This window comes from Gymnogyps californianus, chromosome 20 (genome assembly GCF_018139145.2).
Source record: "Gymnogyps californianus isolate 813 chromosome 20, ASM1813914v2, whole genome shotgun sequence".
NCBI lineage: Eukaryota > Metazoa > Chordata > Aves > Accipitriformes > Cathartidae > Gymnogyps > Gymnogyps californianus.
The window spans coordinates 555775-568699 of record NC_059490.1 but is presented as its reverse complement, the minus strand read 5'-3'; the positions used below and the strand labels follow the sequence as shown (position 1 = coordinate 568699).

Here is a 12925-nt window from a genome sequence, read left to right as displayed (position 1 = left end):
TCTTGGGAGGTTATTGGCACCGTCAAGTGGTGCCAGACCCATAAAAGGGTGTAAGAGCAGGCCGAGATTGGCTTTGAGCCAGTCCTTAAGGAACTGTGTGGCCCTGAGTCCTCCTCTGTTGAACTCTCCACTGGTGCCACCCTAGCTTTCCCGCTCTCTGCAGCGTTCCTTGTCCTATTTTTCATGCTCAGCTCTTCCTTTTCTCTGTACCCACCTCCCATTTCTATCTTCAAATGCTGCCTGATCTCCCTTACGCTTCACCTGCAGCCCCGTCTCTTGCTTCCAGGCATTTCAAGCTTTGTGGGTACAGGGTCTGCACTACAGCCTCGATGCCTTCTTACGAAGAACAGGTGGCAGGCCTGACTCAGAAATAAGGTTTGCGGGTAGCTTGCTGGATCGTCTTCTAAACTCAGAAGTTGTCTGGGTCCCTTGTGCTTACCTGTTTAGGATAGTCTGTCCCTTTCCTCCCAGCCCATAAGTGCTGGTCCATGCTGGGGAATCACCGGTTAATAAGCTGTTACTAGCAGGGTTTAAGAGCCCTGAGGTTACACAAGTCTAACTTTCCTGGGGGGAAACAAGCATTCAGAGTGAGTTTCCTTCTTCAGTTTCCCTCTCAAAATGATTTACTCTTCCCAAATTACTCATCTGTTGGAATAGAGGGTGCCAAAGGAGACCTGAACCAGTAAAATTAAAACAGATTGAATTCATAGTGTAGCTTATTACAGATCTAACCCTTCTCTCCAGCATCAACCAGCAGCAACAAGGGCCTGTTTCAGATGCCGGAGTCATTATTCCAGCCCCAGCCTGGGTCCTCCCAGAAACCATGGGGAAATTCAGGTAACCTTCAGGGCTTGGAGAGCTGATCTGCCACTTGTAGATGTGAAGGGTTTGGCTTAGCTAATGGTGTTTTATTAAGGGCGAGTAAGAGAGAGGAACTTGACTGATAAACAGGGTAACATATACAACAAATCTGCCCTTATTTCAAGTATTCGTATTTGCATCCCTCTCTTCTGTTTTACTGGTGAGGAAGCTGTGACACCAGTTTGACCTGCCATGTCCCAGGCTTTGTCACGGGCCTTACAGGGTAACAAGGTCCTGTCTGCTCTGCTGCTGAGCAGGCAGCACTTGCTGCTCCTGCTTGCTGCCCTGCAGCTTGCTGCTGCTCCACTTTCCTCTCCGCTTTCCCCTGGTGCTGGGTTCAGTAATGGGTGACTGTTCGCCTGGACACAGCAGTTTGGCCCAGATACCGCTGCATGCTCAAGGCTGTAAGCTTTTTTCCTATGGTTCATGACACCTTTTTTTTTTTTTAACAGAAGTGCCTTTCAAATGTGATAAAAACAACCCATATAAAATAGACATGTTTCAGGCTTGCCTGCCCTTCAGACCTTTCCATTTGTCTCCACTTCTCTCTGCCAGAGATCCAACAGAGCTTCTTCTTGCATTGGCTCTGACTTTGGGTCTGTAGAGCAGGAAGCTGTTGCCTTAGGTCAGGATCGATCTGGTAGTTTTGGTACTTGACTGGTCCATGAGCTGCTCTTCTTCATAGTCTGAAGTCTGGGGACTTGGAAAATTCAGTTGATGATGCTTAAGCCAATTTTATTTCAGTGGGAATCCACATTAACTATCTAGGCATGACTTTGTGTTGGCTGCTTCTGTGTAGTGACAGACTGCCTCCTGTCCTGCTGCTTCCCTGCTTCAGGATATCTGTCCTGGGTGATTCTGGCTTAGCACTCTTCAACTGTGTGCAGTCCTGCCTCCTGCTTGTGCTTTGCAATCCAGATCTGTCTAAACAGCTTCCAGATATGAAGGGCATGTTTGCCCCTTTTTAAAAGCGGTACATTTACCCTGCTCATAACCAAACTTGTATTAGTTAACTACATTTAAGTATGTTTAGTGATTACTGAGGAGAGACAGAACCTGACCCCCTGAGTTTTTTGGCTCTGTCACAGCAATCGCAGCATCCCTACCTATGGGCAGAACACCTGATGGGTAAGGCAGAAGGAATACCTCCTCCTGTAAAACATACATATTCTAAGGGCCGTCCCTGAGCTGGAATGAACTCTCACAGTGATACAGCCATGCCTGGGGCTTTCCAAACTCCAGCAACACATTCACTCCGTAGAGTTAAGGAACTTGCTTGTTAAAGTGTGTTGTTGGCATATGCAACACAAACAGCAGCACCTTTGCTCTGCTGTTTGGGATGGGGGGAGTAGGGGGTATGCAAAAAATCACCAAAGGCAAAAGATGCATGGCAGCCTCCGGAGAAGTATTGTTTGAATCTTCTGAAAGACAGCATGGCAAAAAAGACTCCCATCAAATTTACCAGTCCCAGCTTGAGACTTAACACATCAGGGGGCATGCGTATGCACCATGGTATCACGGCAAAGCTTTGGACTTGTATTAAAGCTAGTTCCAATCTTAACAGAAGCTTCTCCAGCATGATCATGAGTGAATTTTAAATTCCTTGTAACTTCTTGGATTTGATGTTTTCACCCTGTCTGCACACTTCCCTTCTCCCTGCTGCTATGCCAAAGGCCTGAGAATAAGGACAATTTACTTTCCAAATTGAACTGGGGAAGGTGGATAATTTTGAATTATTTCTGAGCAAATCTTAAAATGCTGGCAACTGAAAAAGGTAAAGCAGTTTAACTTTCAAACTGACAACATTTGGGGATTAGGTTAAGCAATAAAAAATACAGCACAAAGAGGAGTATCCAAGAAGTTACGGTCACAAGCCAGGGCCCTGAAACACTCCTGCTCACCAACTTAGAGCAGTTGCTTTAATGCTGCGGCTGTCAAATGCATATTTTTTGCATCAGTAATATGCAGTTTCTGTCAAAGACTGATTGTAAAGCACCTTCAGAAAGTGTTTGATTCTAATTGATTTCATGTGTTTATTTCTGCCTGTGTTATGCACCCGTGACCGTTCTTTTCTTCAGAGAATGAGGAAGAGAAGAGTCCAGTGATAGATATGAGTGATACATAGAGAGAGAGAGCAACCATGTAAGTTTGTGTGAGAAGACCTCTTCAATCTCCCACCCAGCCTAGCATATTAAAGGGTCCTGCAGCTGTAGTTTACTCCTTTTCTTGTTTGTAGTTTGACAGGCTGGTTTGGGGCTCTGCTAACAAGTCCACCTTCAAATCCTCTGGTGGCAGACGTTTACCTGCCAGATTGGTTCTATATTAAAGACCAGCCATGATCTGTTCAGCACATGAAGTGCAATTGTTTGGAACAATTATCTGGTGGTTTTGGGGACCATGATGGGACTGTGCTGGATATTCAGGTTTAGAAAAGACCTGCTTTGTAATTCAGCCTGGCCCTTCTACCACTGTTCAAGCACATCAACAGCCAAAGCTTCGTTTAGCCTTTGCAAGATCCTGCTCAGGCCGAGCACACCCCATATTCAGGTTTTTTTTCTTCTTGATTTTACTCCTTCCTGAGTATAGTCCTGAAAAACCCCTGCACACCGTCAACTTAAGAAAGTAGTAACATTTAGTCCCTAAAACCAACCTTGTGTGGATAATTGTTCTGTCTGATAACACTTAAAGAAACAATTTTGGGGCTGGGGGGGTGAGACCCCTGGTTTTGGGGAGCAGTGGGAGCAGATCTGTGTTTTTCTGAGTTTCAAACGTTGTTTTCTTGAAATTGTGCGAATCAGTAATACCTGAGACAGCACTGAAAACTGCCCCCTGAAAGCTAACATGACTCTTCTGTTTATCAACCCTAATAGCTTTTATCAGGATCTTGACAGAGCAATTTTTCCTTCGTGTTTCTCTTAGAGAAGAAACCCTAATTTAGTATCATTTGTCTCTTACCAGATGAATCTGTGAACTGGTTCTGTTGCTTTTCTGCCATATAGAGACCTCTGAGAATATCTGCACGTGCTTGTGTGTGAGAGTGCCTCTGTGTGTGGAAGTCTGCCTGGGCATCGTATACCACAGCTGGGAATCAGCAGGACTTTCAGCCACAAAGACAGGAAACTGCTAGTCACTTCCTTTTAACTGTTCGATATTTGATAATGCCATTGATACTGCAGTATCCTCGTTACAGTAAATAATTGTGACAGTTGTGAGTTGGTCTGGGTACCTGCCTCTCATTTTGTATGCAGTCTTTCACGCATAGCTCTGCAGGAGAAATTGTATAAGGTTTGTTGGGCCACTGAAGATCTGCCCTAAAACTATCCCACCTGTGCCAGAAAAATGGTTTCCAGTGGTGCATAGGTACCAAGCCTCCGCTGCCCTGGCTGCACAGGGGCCTTCACATCGCTCCCACATCCTTTGGGGCTGCTGAGCCAGACAGCCCAAGGCCTGAGCTTTGTAGGGGAGATCACTCACTGCATGTTGGTGAGACCCCTTCTGATGTTAGCCCAATGCTTTTGTGCATTTTATCCAAGGATTCTTTGTTGCACAACGTACAAACAGTTTCTGGAGCAGAACCCGGGGTTTCTTACTTTTGCACACAGATAACCCAGTAGGCTACCAAGTTAGCCCTCATCTGGCTTACTTTTTCTCTTTGCCTCCATAAATCTTGCATTACTGGCTGAAAATGGTTCATCTAGATTCATTCAGATTTATTTCCAGGCTTCTCAGACCTGACTAGCACTTGGGCCATCAACACCAAGCGTTGCACCTTGCATGTGTGTGCTGCCAGGAGATACAAAGACTGCAGTTGATGCTGCAGCATTGGTTGGAGGTGTGGACCTTGCAGGCAGTGCAGCTTTCACAAGGGCCAGGCTGTGCCATCAAGCCCTCCGCAGCATGTCCTTGGCAATAGATGGCCTCTCGACACAGTGCTGCATATCTGGAGAGTCGCAGAAATGCCTCTGAAAGTGTGTGGAACAAGATTTCCAGGTGAAAATAGAGTGTGAGTTCAGGAAAAGTCAGCCACTGTGCTGTTTACTGTAATGAAGAGAAGTGGAGAGGAGTTAACATCTCTGTCCCTGTAGCCAGGGACCTTAGTTCAGGTAAGAGAGAGTCTGATGGTGCTGTCACTTGTTTAAAGTAATTGCTGCAAGCCAGTAGTTGACTCTCAACTTTCTGGAGTTGGGAGGGGTCGTGTATTCACACCAAGACAGAGCTCTCTCAAAGTCCTGTACTCCTGTCTGCTCAGGACTGACTTGATAGGTACTGCGTGTACTGAGTCTGACTCTAGAGAAGAGGTTTCTGCTCGTCTTGTACCAGAAGTGCTTTCTTGCTGCAGCGACTGTAATACAGCAGCATAACTTCAACCTGTGAGGGGAGGAGAGGTCACAGCCACTTTTTGTGCTCTTTGTCACACAGGAGGTGGGGTGCTGAAAGAGCAGTAGGGTGATCGAGCAGTGCTGCTTTTGCTTTTGACCCCAGGGAACTTTAAATAAACTCACAGCACAAAGTATGATTGTGCTGTAGCTACGGCAGTAATGTTATGTGCTCCAGTGTGGGACCAGGACCAAAGCACATCCACTCCTGCCAGTGAACTGCAAGCAACTGCTGTGATTCTCGCACATTTCCTGTGCAGGGCTAATGTCTTTGCTCCTCAGTAATGCTTCCACCCCAGGCAGAGCATCCTGCTGCCGGTGTCACTAACTCGTCTTCCCTGTTGGAGCTGTGGCTGCTTACAGACCCTTAAGGGACATGCACTCGACTCTCCCTGGCTTAGTGGGACCCAAGCAGAGAGATGATGAGAGCATGATGTTTCAGTGTGCCAAGGAAGAGGGCTCTTCCTTGGCACAGCTCCAGCCACCGTCATGTTGTGTTTTGGGTGATGCCAAGATAGGATGTACAGCTAGGAGCTTGGAAGATGCTGGTTTGTGAAAGCTGTGTGGAAGAGAAGGCAGTGGGACAAGTGCTCTCCTAGGCCTCAGAAACCCAGAGTCTCTTCCCTGGTGAGCTTTGCAGCTTCTTGGGAAAGCTTGCCCTGCCAGATCAGAAGTAGTCACTGTCCGGATGCCTAAACCCAGCAAGAGGAGATCGTGAAAAGAAGGCTGCTGCTGGGAGCTGACCTGCCATTAGTACTTTGTGAAGAGGAAACTGAGCCCAGGACTAGGGCACTTTCTGATTTCTAAAAGCCCTTTCCAAAAGGAGCAGCATACAGTGCCTCATTTGGGACTGTGGATCCCAGTTAACATTCTCAAATGCTCAGGTGACTTAGGAACACGTGTCAGTTGCTGTGTGCCACTTGATCCAAGACTTCTCCATGTCCTGCTCCATCATGAACTTTTTCTCCATTATTGGTGCCACTGCAGAGCATCAGACTTTGCTTTCGACCCCTCCTGTGACAAGATCTCATGGATGCTGAGCAGCCTTGCCAGACTCCAGATTTCTCTTCTTACCATGACGGAGCATGGCCACTGTTGCAGAAGCCTCCCAGCTTAGCCAGCCTCCTTGAACTTGTGAAGGTCTTGCACAGCCCTTGTTCTTATTAGGTTGGCTTTTTCTTAACGTCCTGCCTTCTGTCCCAGAGTGTGCTGGGAGCCCACCGGGCTCCCCCGGCCCAGGCAGCCAGCAGGCATACGTGGATGCATCAGGATCTGTCCCTCCGTGCTCTCAGGAGGCACTTCACTTACAGCGTCTTCAGCTGTGAAGCAGCATCTTTCACCATGTCCTCAGTGGGGCTTTGCTGCTGTCCTGTTCTTAGCCCAAAGTTAAGGAATTTCAGAATGTCTGAGCTCAGGCAGGGTCTGGGTAGTGGGTACAAAAAAGTTTAAATCCACTGGAAACTTTCTAACTGGATCTGCAACTGCACAGAGGAGCTGAGCCTTGCAGGGTGAGGGACAGACTGGCGGGGAGAAGGCAGGGTTCTCTGGCTGAGGTTTATGTTGGCGTGATGTCCTTTATCAGCTCTAACTTCTGCTTTTTTCTTTTGTTTTCTCTTTTTCCCACTCAGTTAAATCCAGATGGGTCTGTTGATCAGAGCGACTCCTCACCAACTCCTCCTGCTCTGCCACCTTCCTGCCTTGTCATGGGTGAGCAGTGTCCAGAGCAGGCATCGCTGGCCGTTCTCAAATGCAGTGATGTACCTGGTCACAGTAAAAAGAAGAGAGGCTTCTTCTTCAAAGGAAAAAAGCTCTTCAAAAAACTTGGGTCCAGTAAGAAAAATTAACAAGGGATTTATTGTTCTGTAAAGACTGGCTGTGCAGTCCACACAGGGACTGAAAAATCAGGAGAAGCTCTCTGCAATAAGCTGATTAGAGTATTTTCATAGGGAAAAAGTCTATGTTGAATAGAGAAAACTCTTCAGTGGGTCTGTGAGCTGTGGTCTCTGCTGAGAGCCCAGCCGTGAGTGCCCACCCAGCGTGGGCAGTGGCTCTGAACACAGTGTCATGGCACTGGGGTGTGTGAGGCCTCAGCTCTAGGATACAGCTACCTCCACAGTAGTGTGTCCTGCTCCATGCAGCCCTCAATGCACCGGTTCCCTGTAAATATTTTAATTTAAAAATTATATTCTGGTTGTAAGTTAGCTAAGTGGCTTTCCGCAGCAAAGCCCCAGCCCCTTAGGGGTACAAGAGATCCCTTGTACTACACACCCTGGTATTTCTCTGGTCCAAAGGAGGTTGTGTCAACTCCTTCACTTCCTGCAAAGAAAATTTGCACTTTTCTGTTCCCGTGAATCCCCTTTGCTGTCTCTGGGCTGACGAGTGAGTTATTTGTACTGTAAACCTGTAAATACGCAGCTGTGCCTAGGAGCATCCCACACTGCCTCAGTCATGCTTCAGCACGAGGATTCCCATGGAGGAAGGAGCGATACCCTGAAGGGGGTCGATGCTTCTGCCTATAGGGTGGGCTGCTGGAAGCTGCCCTTGGCTGGTTCACCTTGACCACACACTGGCTGGGGACTCCGCCTTATTTATTTATTTATCTATCTATCTATCTATCTATTTATTTATTTATTTTTCGCCTGCCTCTTTCGCAGTTTCATTTGGCTGTTTCAGTGGGCTGCTCCTGAGTTGGAGCATTTGGAGAGCAGAGCTGGGGATGGAGAGTTTGCAGCTATTTTCATACGAGATGATGTGTTCCTTGAGTTAAGACACATCCCTTTCTAAGCCACGGAGAGTTTTGTACTACATGGTTTCTATCCTTTTCAGTGTTTCTTTCTTTGCATGTTTCAGTGGGGTACTTGTTTTGAGAAGGACAGTTATGTGAGGTACATGAACGATGCCAGCACAGTGTCCACGAGTGTTGGTGATACGGTATGTTTTTATTTAATATCAAATTTTATTATAATAAAGTCTATTTTCACAAAAATACATTTTCCTTAAAAAAGCAAAAGATTCAGTGATGCTTTTATGTGGGGGCGGGCGGGGGAGAGGGGAAAATAATACCAATCACTTGCACCTTGGGGATGCTCCGCAGCACTTCATATAGGAGCCCGCCTTTCCTGCGGTCGTGGTGCGAGCTGCCTTCTCTGGGAGTGAAGAGTCTTTGACCTCTCCTGTTTCAGAGCCCTAATCCTGGAGAAGAAAGCACTGAGGTGCGGTTACACGGTGTTTATGCTGTGCCTGAAGGCAGTTATACCATGTCCAGACCTCAGCTGGACATGCCCGTAGCCCTGCTGCACTGCCTGGGTGGCTTCATGCAGCATTAGTCCCTGGATCTGGGCACTGGACCCCCTTCGCTGTGGATGCCACCGAGCCCGGGGGGACCTGCACAGACAGATTTCTTCCCACAGTCGTGTTCTCTGCTCTTCGGTGTTACCTGTATGTGGGTGCTCCTGGATAGGAATTGAAGGGCACACGGCTGAAGTGGTGGTGTGGTTTAACCCCAGCCAGCAACTAAGCACCACGCAGCCGCTGGCTCACTCCCCCCTCACCCAGTGGGATGGGGGAGAGAATCGGAAAAAAAAAGAACCTTGTGGGTTGAGATAAAGACAATTTAATAGGACAGAAAGGAATGAAAAATAATGATAATGATAATATGACAATAGTAATACTAAAAGAATTAGACTATACAAAGCAAGTGGTGCACAATGCAATTGCTCACCACTCGCCGACCGATGCCCAGTTACTTCCCGAACCGCAATCCACCCCTCCCAGCCAGCTCCCCCAGTTTATATACTGGGCATGATGTCATATGGTATGGAATACCCCTTTGGCCAGTTTGGGTCAGCTGTCCTGGCTGGGTCCCCTCCCAGCTTCTTCTGCCTCTCCAGCCTTCTCGCTGGCTGGGCATGGGAAACTGAAAAATCCTTCGCTTAGTATAAACACTACTCAGCAACAACTGAAAACATCAGAGAGTTACCAACATTATTTTCCTACTAAATCCAAAACACTCCACTATACCAGCTACTAGGAAGAAAATTAACTCTGTCCTAGCCGAAACCAGGACAAGCGGCTGTCCTGATGCTGACGCCTTCTGCAGAGGGATTGCAGGTCAGCAGGGAGGGTTGCTGGGCCCGAGGCTGCCCGCAGCAGCCGGGCCATACAGCTACGCTCACGCTTCCCTGTTGTGTCGATGTAGCAGAGCAGCGAAAGCAGCACCGTGGTGGCTACATCCGGACCACAGTGTTTCATTCCCTGATCATTTCATTCTTAGAGTAGAGCAAAAATTAAGAGGTCAATGATGGGTTTTGTTAGAAGTACAGTTTTGACTTTTTAAGTTTCAGATGCTTTGGTGTTTTCCATTTTTTTAATTGGCTCCTCCACAGCGAGCCACCTTCAAGCCAGGCTGGGAGCACATACCTGTGGAAAAGATCTGCGTATCCCTTGCAGATACTGGCTTCTTTTCACGCAGTGCTGGCAGGGCAGCTTGGCTGGGATAGACCAACTCTCTGCAGTTACTGTGTCTTCTGACACAGCCACTGCTGTGCTTGGGTGATAGACCGAGACGATAATCTGCTTTGTCAGACAAATGGCCCCAACAGAGACCAGCCCCACCACAGCAATCTTGTAGGTGGAATCCACAGTCCACTTGCAGGCTTCCTAAGCATCTGATGCAACTCCCAGCGAGTCCAGGCACATCTGTGCCGGCAGTGACTGGTCCTGTCCAACCAGCAGGACCTGGCCAAGCACCGCCAGCAGCTGCTCAGAGGTTGTTGCAAGGGTCTTCTCCCTTGTTTCTTACCCAAGAGATTAACAGCCTGCTGCTAGGAGCCCTGAATCAGTGCTGTGCCTAGAGAAGAGGCTTTGCTGCCTCTGCGTCTCCCAGTTTGGGGTTATTCTGGGGACTGCAGCCCTATGCAAAAATCTGAATGTCTATTATCAAAAATGCCATTATTATTGGTGTTGATTTTTGTAGCGCCACCACGGCAGACACACGAGTCTTGGGCTACTCGATGTCCAATCCTCCTGTGTGGACCTGCTCTAGCTGCTCAGTTTTGCAGGGCCTCAGCTCTGTGTGGTCTGTCTGATCTGGCAAGAGAGGGGTGGAGACGCTGGAGACAGACTGAGCTTTCCTCCAGTCTTGCTAGAGTTGCAGTTTTTCTGCCTCTTTGCCTAGAGGACGTCTGGAACTGAGCAAAGCTGCTGTCTGTGGCATTGACCCCAAGAAAGGAGAAGAAAAAAGGTGGTTTTCCCCTCTTATCCAGCTGGAACAGTTCAGCTGGATGATACTCTTTATATGCTTCAATATACTTTGGCTAAAAGAGGGAAAAATAGGGAAACCCCAAGAGCTCCGAGTTCAGACTGCAGGTCTTGGCTCTGTACCTTGCTCTTACGACTCGCTGAGTAGCTGGTGCCTCATAGTCCCATCAGTGACGTTGTGGGCACTTGAAACTGTGATCTGCGGTGTTACGTGGGGCTCTGTGAAAGCCACTGGCGCCTAACATTGGGTCAGTTGTGTGGAGTGGCAGTTCTGTACCTTGGTCCTCTGGGAATTCAGCCAAGGTGGCAAAAGCCATGTGGGCTTTTCTGGGGATTTTGCAGGATTCCTCTGACAGGAGGGACTCGGTTGGGAAGCTGCTGCACCTTAGAGTTTCAGGAGGATCTTGATGTTGCAGTGAACCACTGTCTCCTGTGGTGGACAGGAGTCAGGGCAAGGAGAGACTGAAAGTTTTGAAGTAATAAAGTTGCTGCAGCCGTGAATGCTGGAAGGAGTTTCCATGACTTCTGAAGCAGACTTAAGTGATGAAAGTCATCAGCGACCCAGTAATTTATCTTCAGCTTGCCCTGCCACGGAGGAAGTTGGTTGCCGTTCTAACTGAATTTACCAGCTGGAGTTTCCTAAGCGAGTTGTTTAAGGTCTTTTGAAAGAAACTAACTGTTGTTGCTTTTATCAGTTCATCAGGGGATGAACTGAAGAACAAAACCCTTAGGAAGAAAAGCAGCGGCTGTAACGTTTTGGGGTCTGCCCAGAGCCACAGGCCGTGTCTGCAGCCAGTGCCTGCAGGATGGCTCCCTCGCTCCTGGTGCTTCCTCCCTCCCTCCTCAGTGGAGCCCTTGTGACCAGAAGGTGCATGTTGTCTCTCTGCTCCCCAGGCATGTGCTGGGCTGCCTCCTGGCAAATTTTGCTGTGATAGACGCAGACTCTCATCATTTAGCAAAGTCACCCTAATTCAGTTGGTTCCCCAACACCAGGCAGGCTGTACAGCAAAGCTGAGAGAAGTCTTCCTGAGAAAGATTTAAGACCTTCAGGCTTTGGTAGCTAAATGCAAGAGGCTACAAGAAACAAAGAAATAAGGTAAAAAGCAAATATAATCTAGATGTTCGGCTTTGCACCCTCGGCTTTTAATTGCGGTGCTGTATCCAGCTGTTGATGGCACGTCTCTGCTCTGAGGTGCTATTGCTTGCATCGACATAGTCTTATTTCCTTACTCTAGAGGAGCAGCGGGTGGTCTCTCCTTTGCTGCTGAAGGTGGTGAGCACAAGGGCTTGGCTCTTGCGCTGATGCTCAACAGAAGGCTCACCCAGATACATGGCCTTCCCCATACACTGTTATCTGGGAGCAGGGTCACGGTCTGCAGGGAAGTGAACATTCAAGAGACAAAGCATCTCTCAAAACCTCCCACTTTCATGGTTTCTGAAGCAGTTTTGAGAGCAATTAAGTAAGTTCCTAGTTGTGAAATGCAATTATCAGCACAGATAGGCGCTAACTGTCTCCCTAGCCTTTGAAAAATCCTTATCCTCTTCTAACCGGTGAGCTGCATGATACAGCAGATGAAGCATGCAGATAATTGCTTTGAAAACCTGCCAGCTCTGCCCCTTTGCACAAGAGCAGTGCTGCGCTTGCCGTTGTGCAAGCAGCTGGTGGTGGTGGCAGCTCAGGCACTCTGCTTCTGTCTCAAACACGCTGAGCTCACAGGATCACAGAAAAATGTGGGGTGGGGGCACCTCCTGAGTCGCTGGTCAGCCCACAGCAGGGCTACCTCGAAGTCCAGGGGAGGTTGCTCAGGGTCTTGTTCAAGTGAGCGCCGTCTCCAAGGGCGCAGACCCCACCCCTTGGCTGGGCCCCGTCCCAGCACTGCAACGCTCTCATGGCTGTTTTTCTTACGTCTAATGGGAATTTCCTTTGCAGCACCACGTGCCCATTGCCTCTTGTCCTTTCACTGTGCGCTTTGGAAAAGACTGTGGCTCTATCTGCTCTATAGCCCTCCCCTGAGAGAGTTGAAGCCAGTAGTGAGGCTCCCCTGAGCCTTCTCCCCTCCAGGCTGAGCAAACCCGGCTTTCCCATATGTCCTGTGCTCTGAGTGGATTCCCTCCAGTTTGTCAAAACCTGTCTTGGACTAGGGGTCTGCAAGCAGGACCTGTGCCCCAGGTGCAGCCTCACCTATGCCTCACTGCAAGATTTGCAATTTGCTTTGCAGATTTTCTTTAAAGCACTGAAGGACCAAGACAGTGCGTCAAAAGGTACGGCTCCACCTGCAAGTAGCCCGGCGCTGGGGACGGGGACACCTGCAGAGTCGCTGCTAGAGGCACTGTACAACCGCTGCGGTTCTTGGAGTGCCCCATGCAGGGAAGAGTTCAGCTAATAGGCGTTCATTTAACCTACCCCGAGGGAACACTGGCAGAGACTT

The 12925-nt window shown here is 48.5% G+C and overlaps 1 protein-coding gene across 2 annotated transcripts in view; it reads left to right on the top strand.

Moving 5' to 3' along the window:
• The window catches only part of TSPOAP1 (TSPO associated protein 1), a 47972-nt gene extending 39740 nt beyond the window's left edge, over nucleotides 1–8232 (top strand). For both annotated transcript variants that reach the window (XM_050908985.1, XM_050908984.1), the window contains one exon: nucleotides 6866–8232. In XM_050908985.1, coding sequence (XP_050764942.1) covers nucleotides 6866–7081 — 216 coding nt within the window. In that variant the 3' untranslated portion in view covers nucleotides 7082–8232. The remainder of the gene's footprint in view (nucleotides 1–6865) is intronic.
• The last annotated feature ends 4693 nt before the right edge of the window (nucleotides 8233–12925 follow it).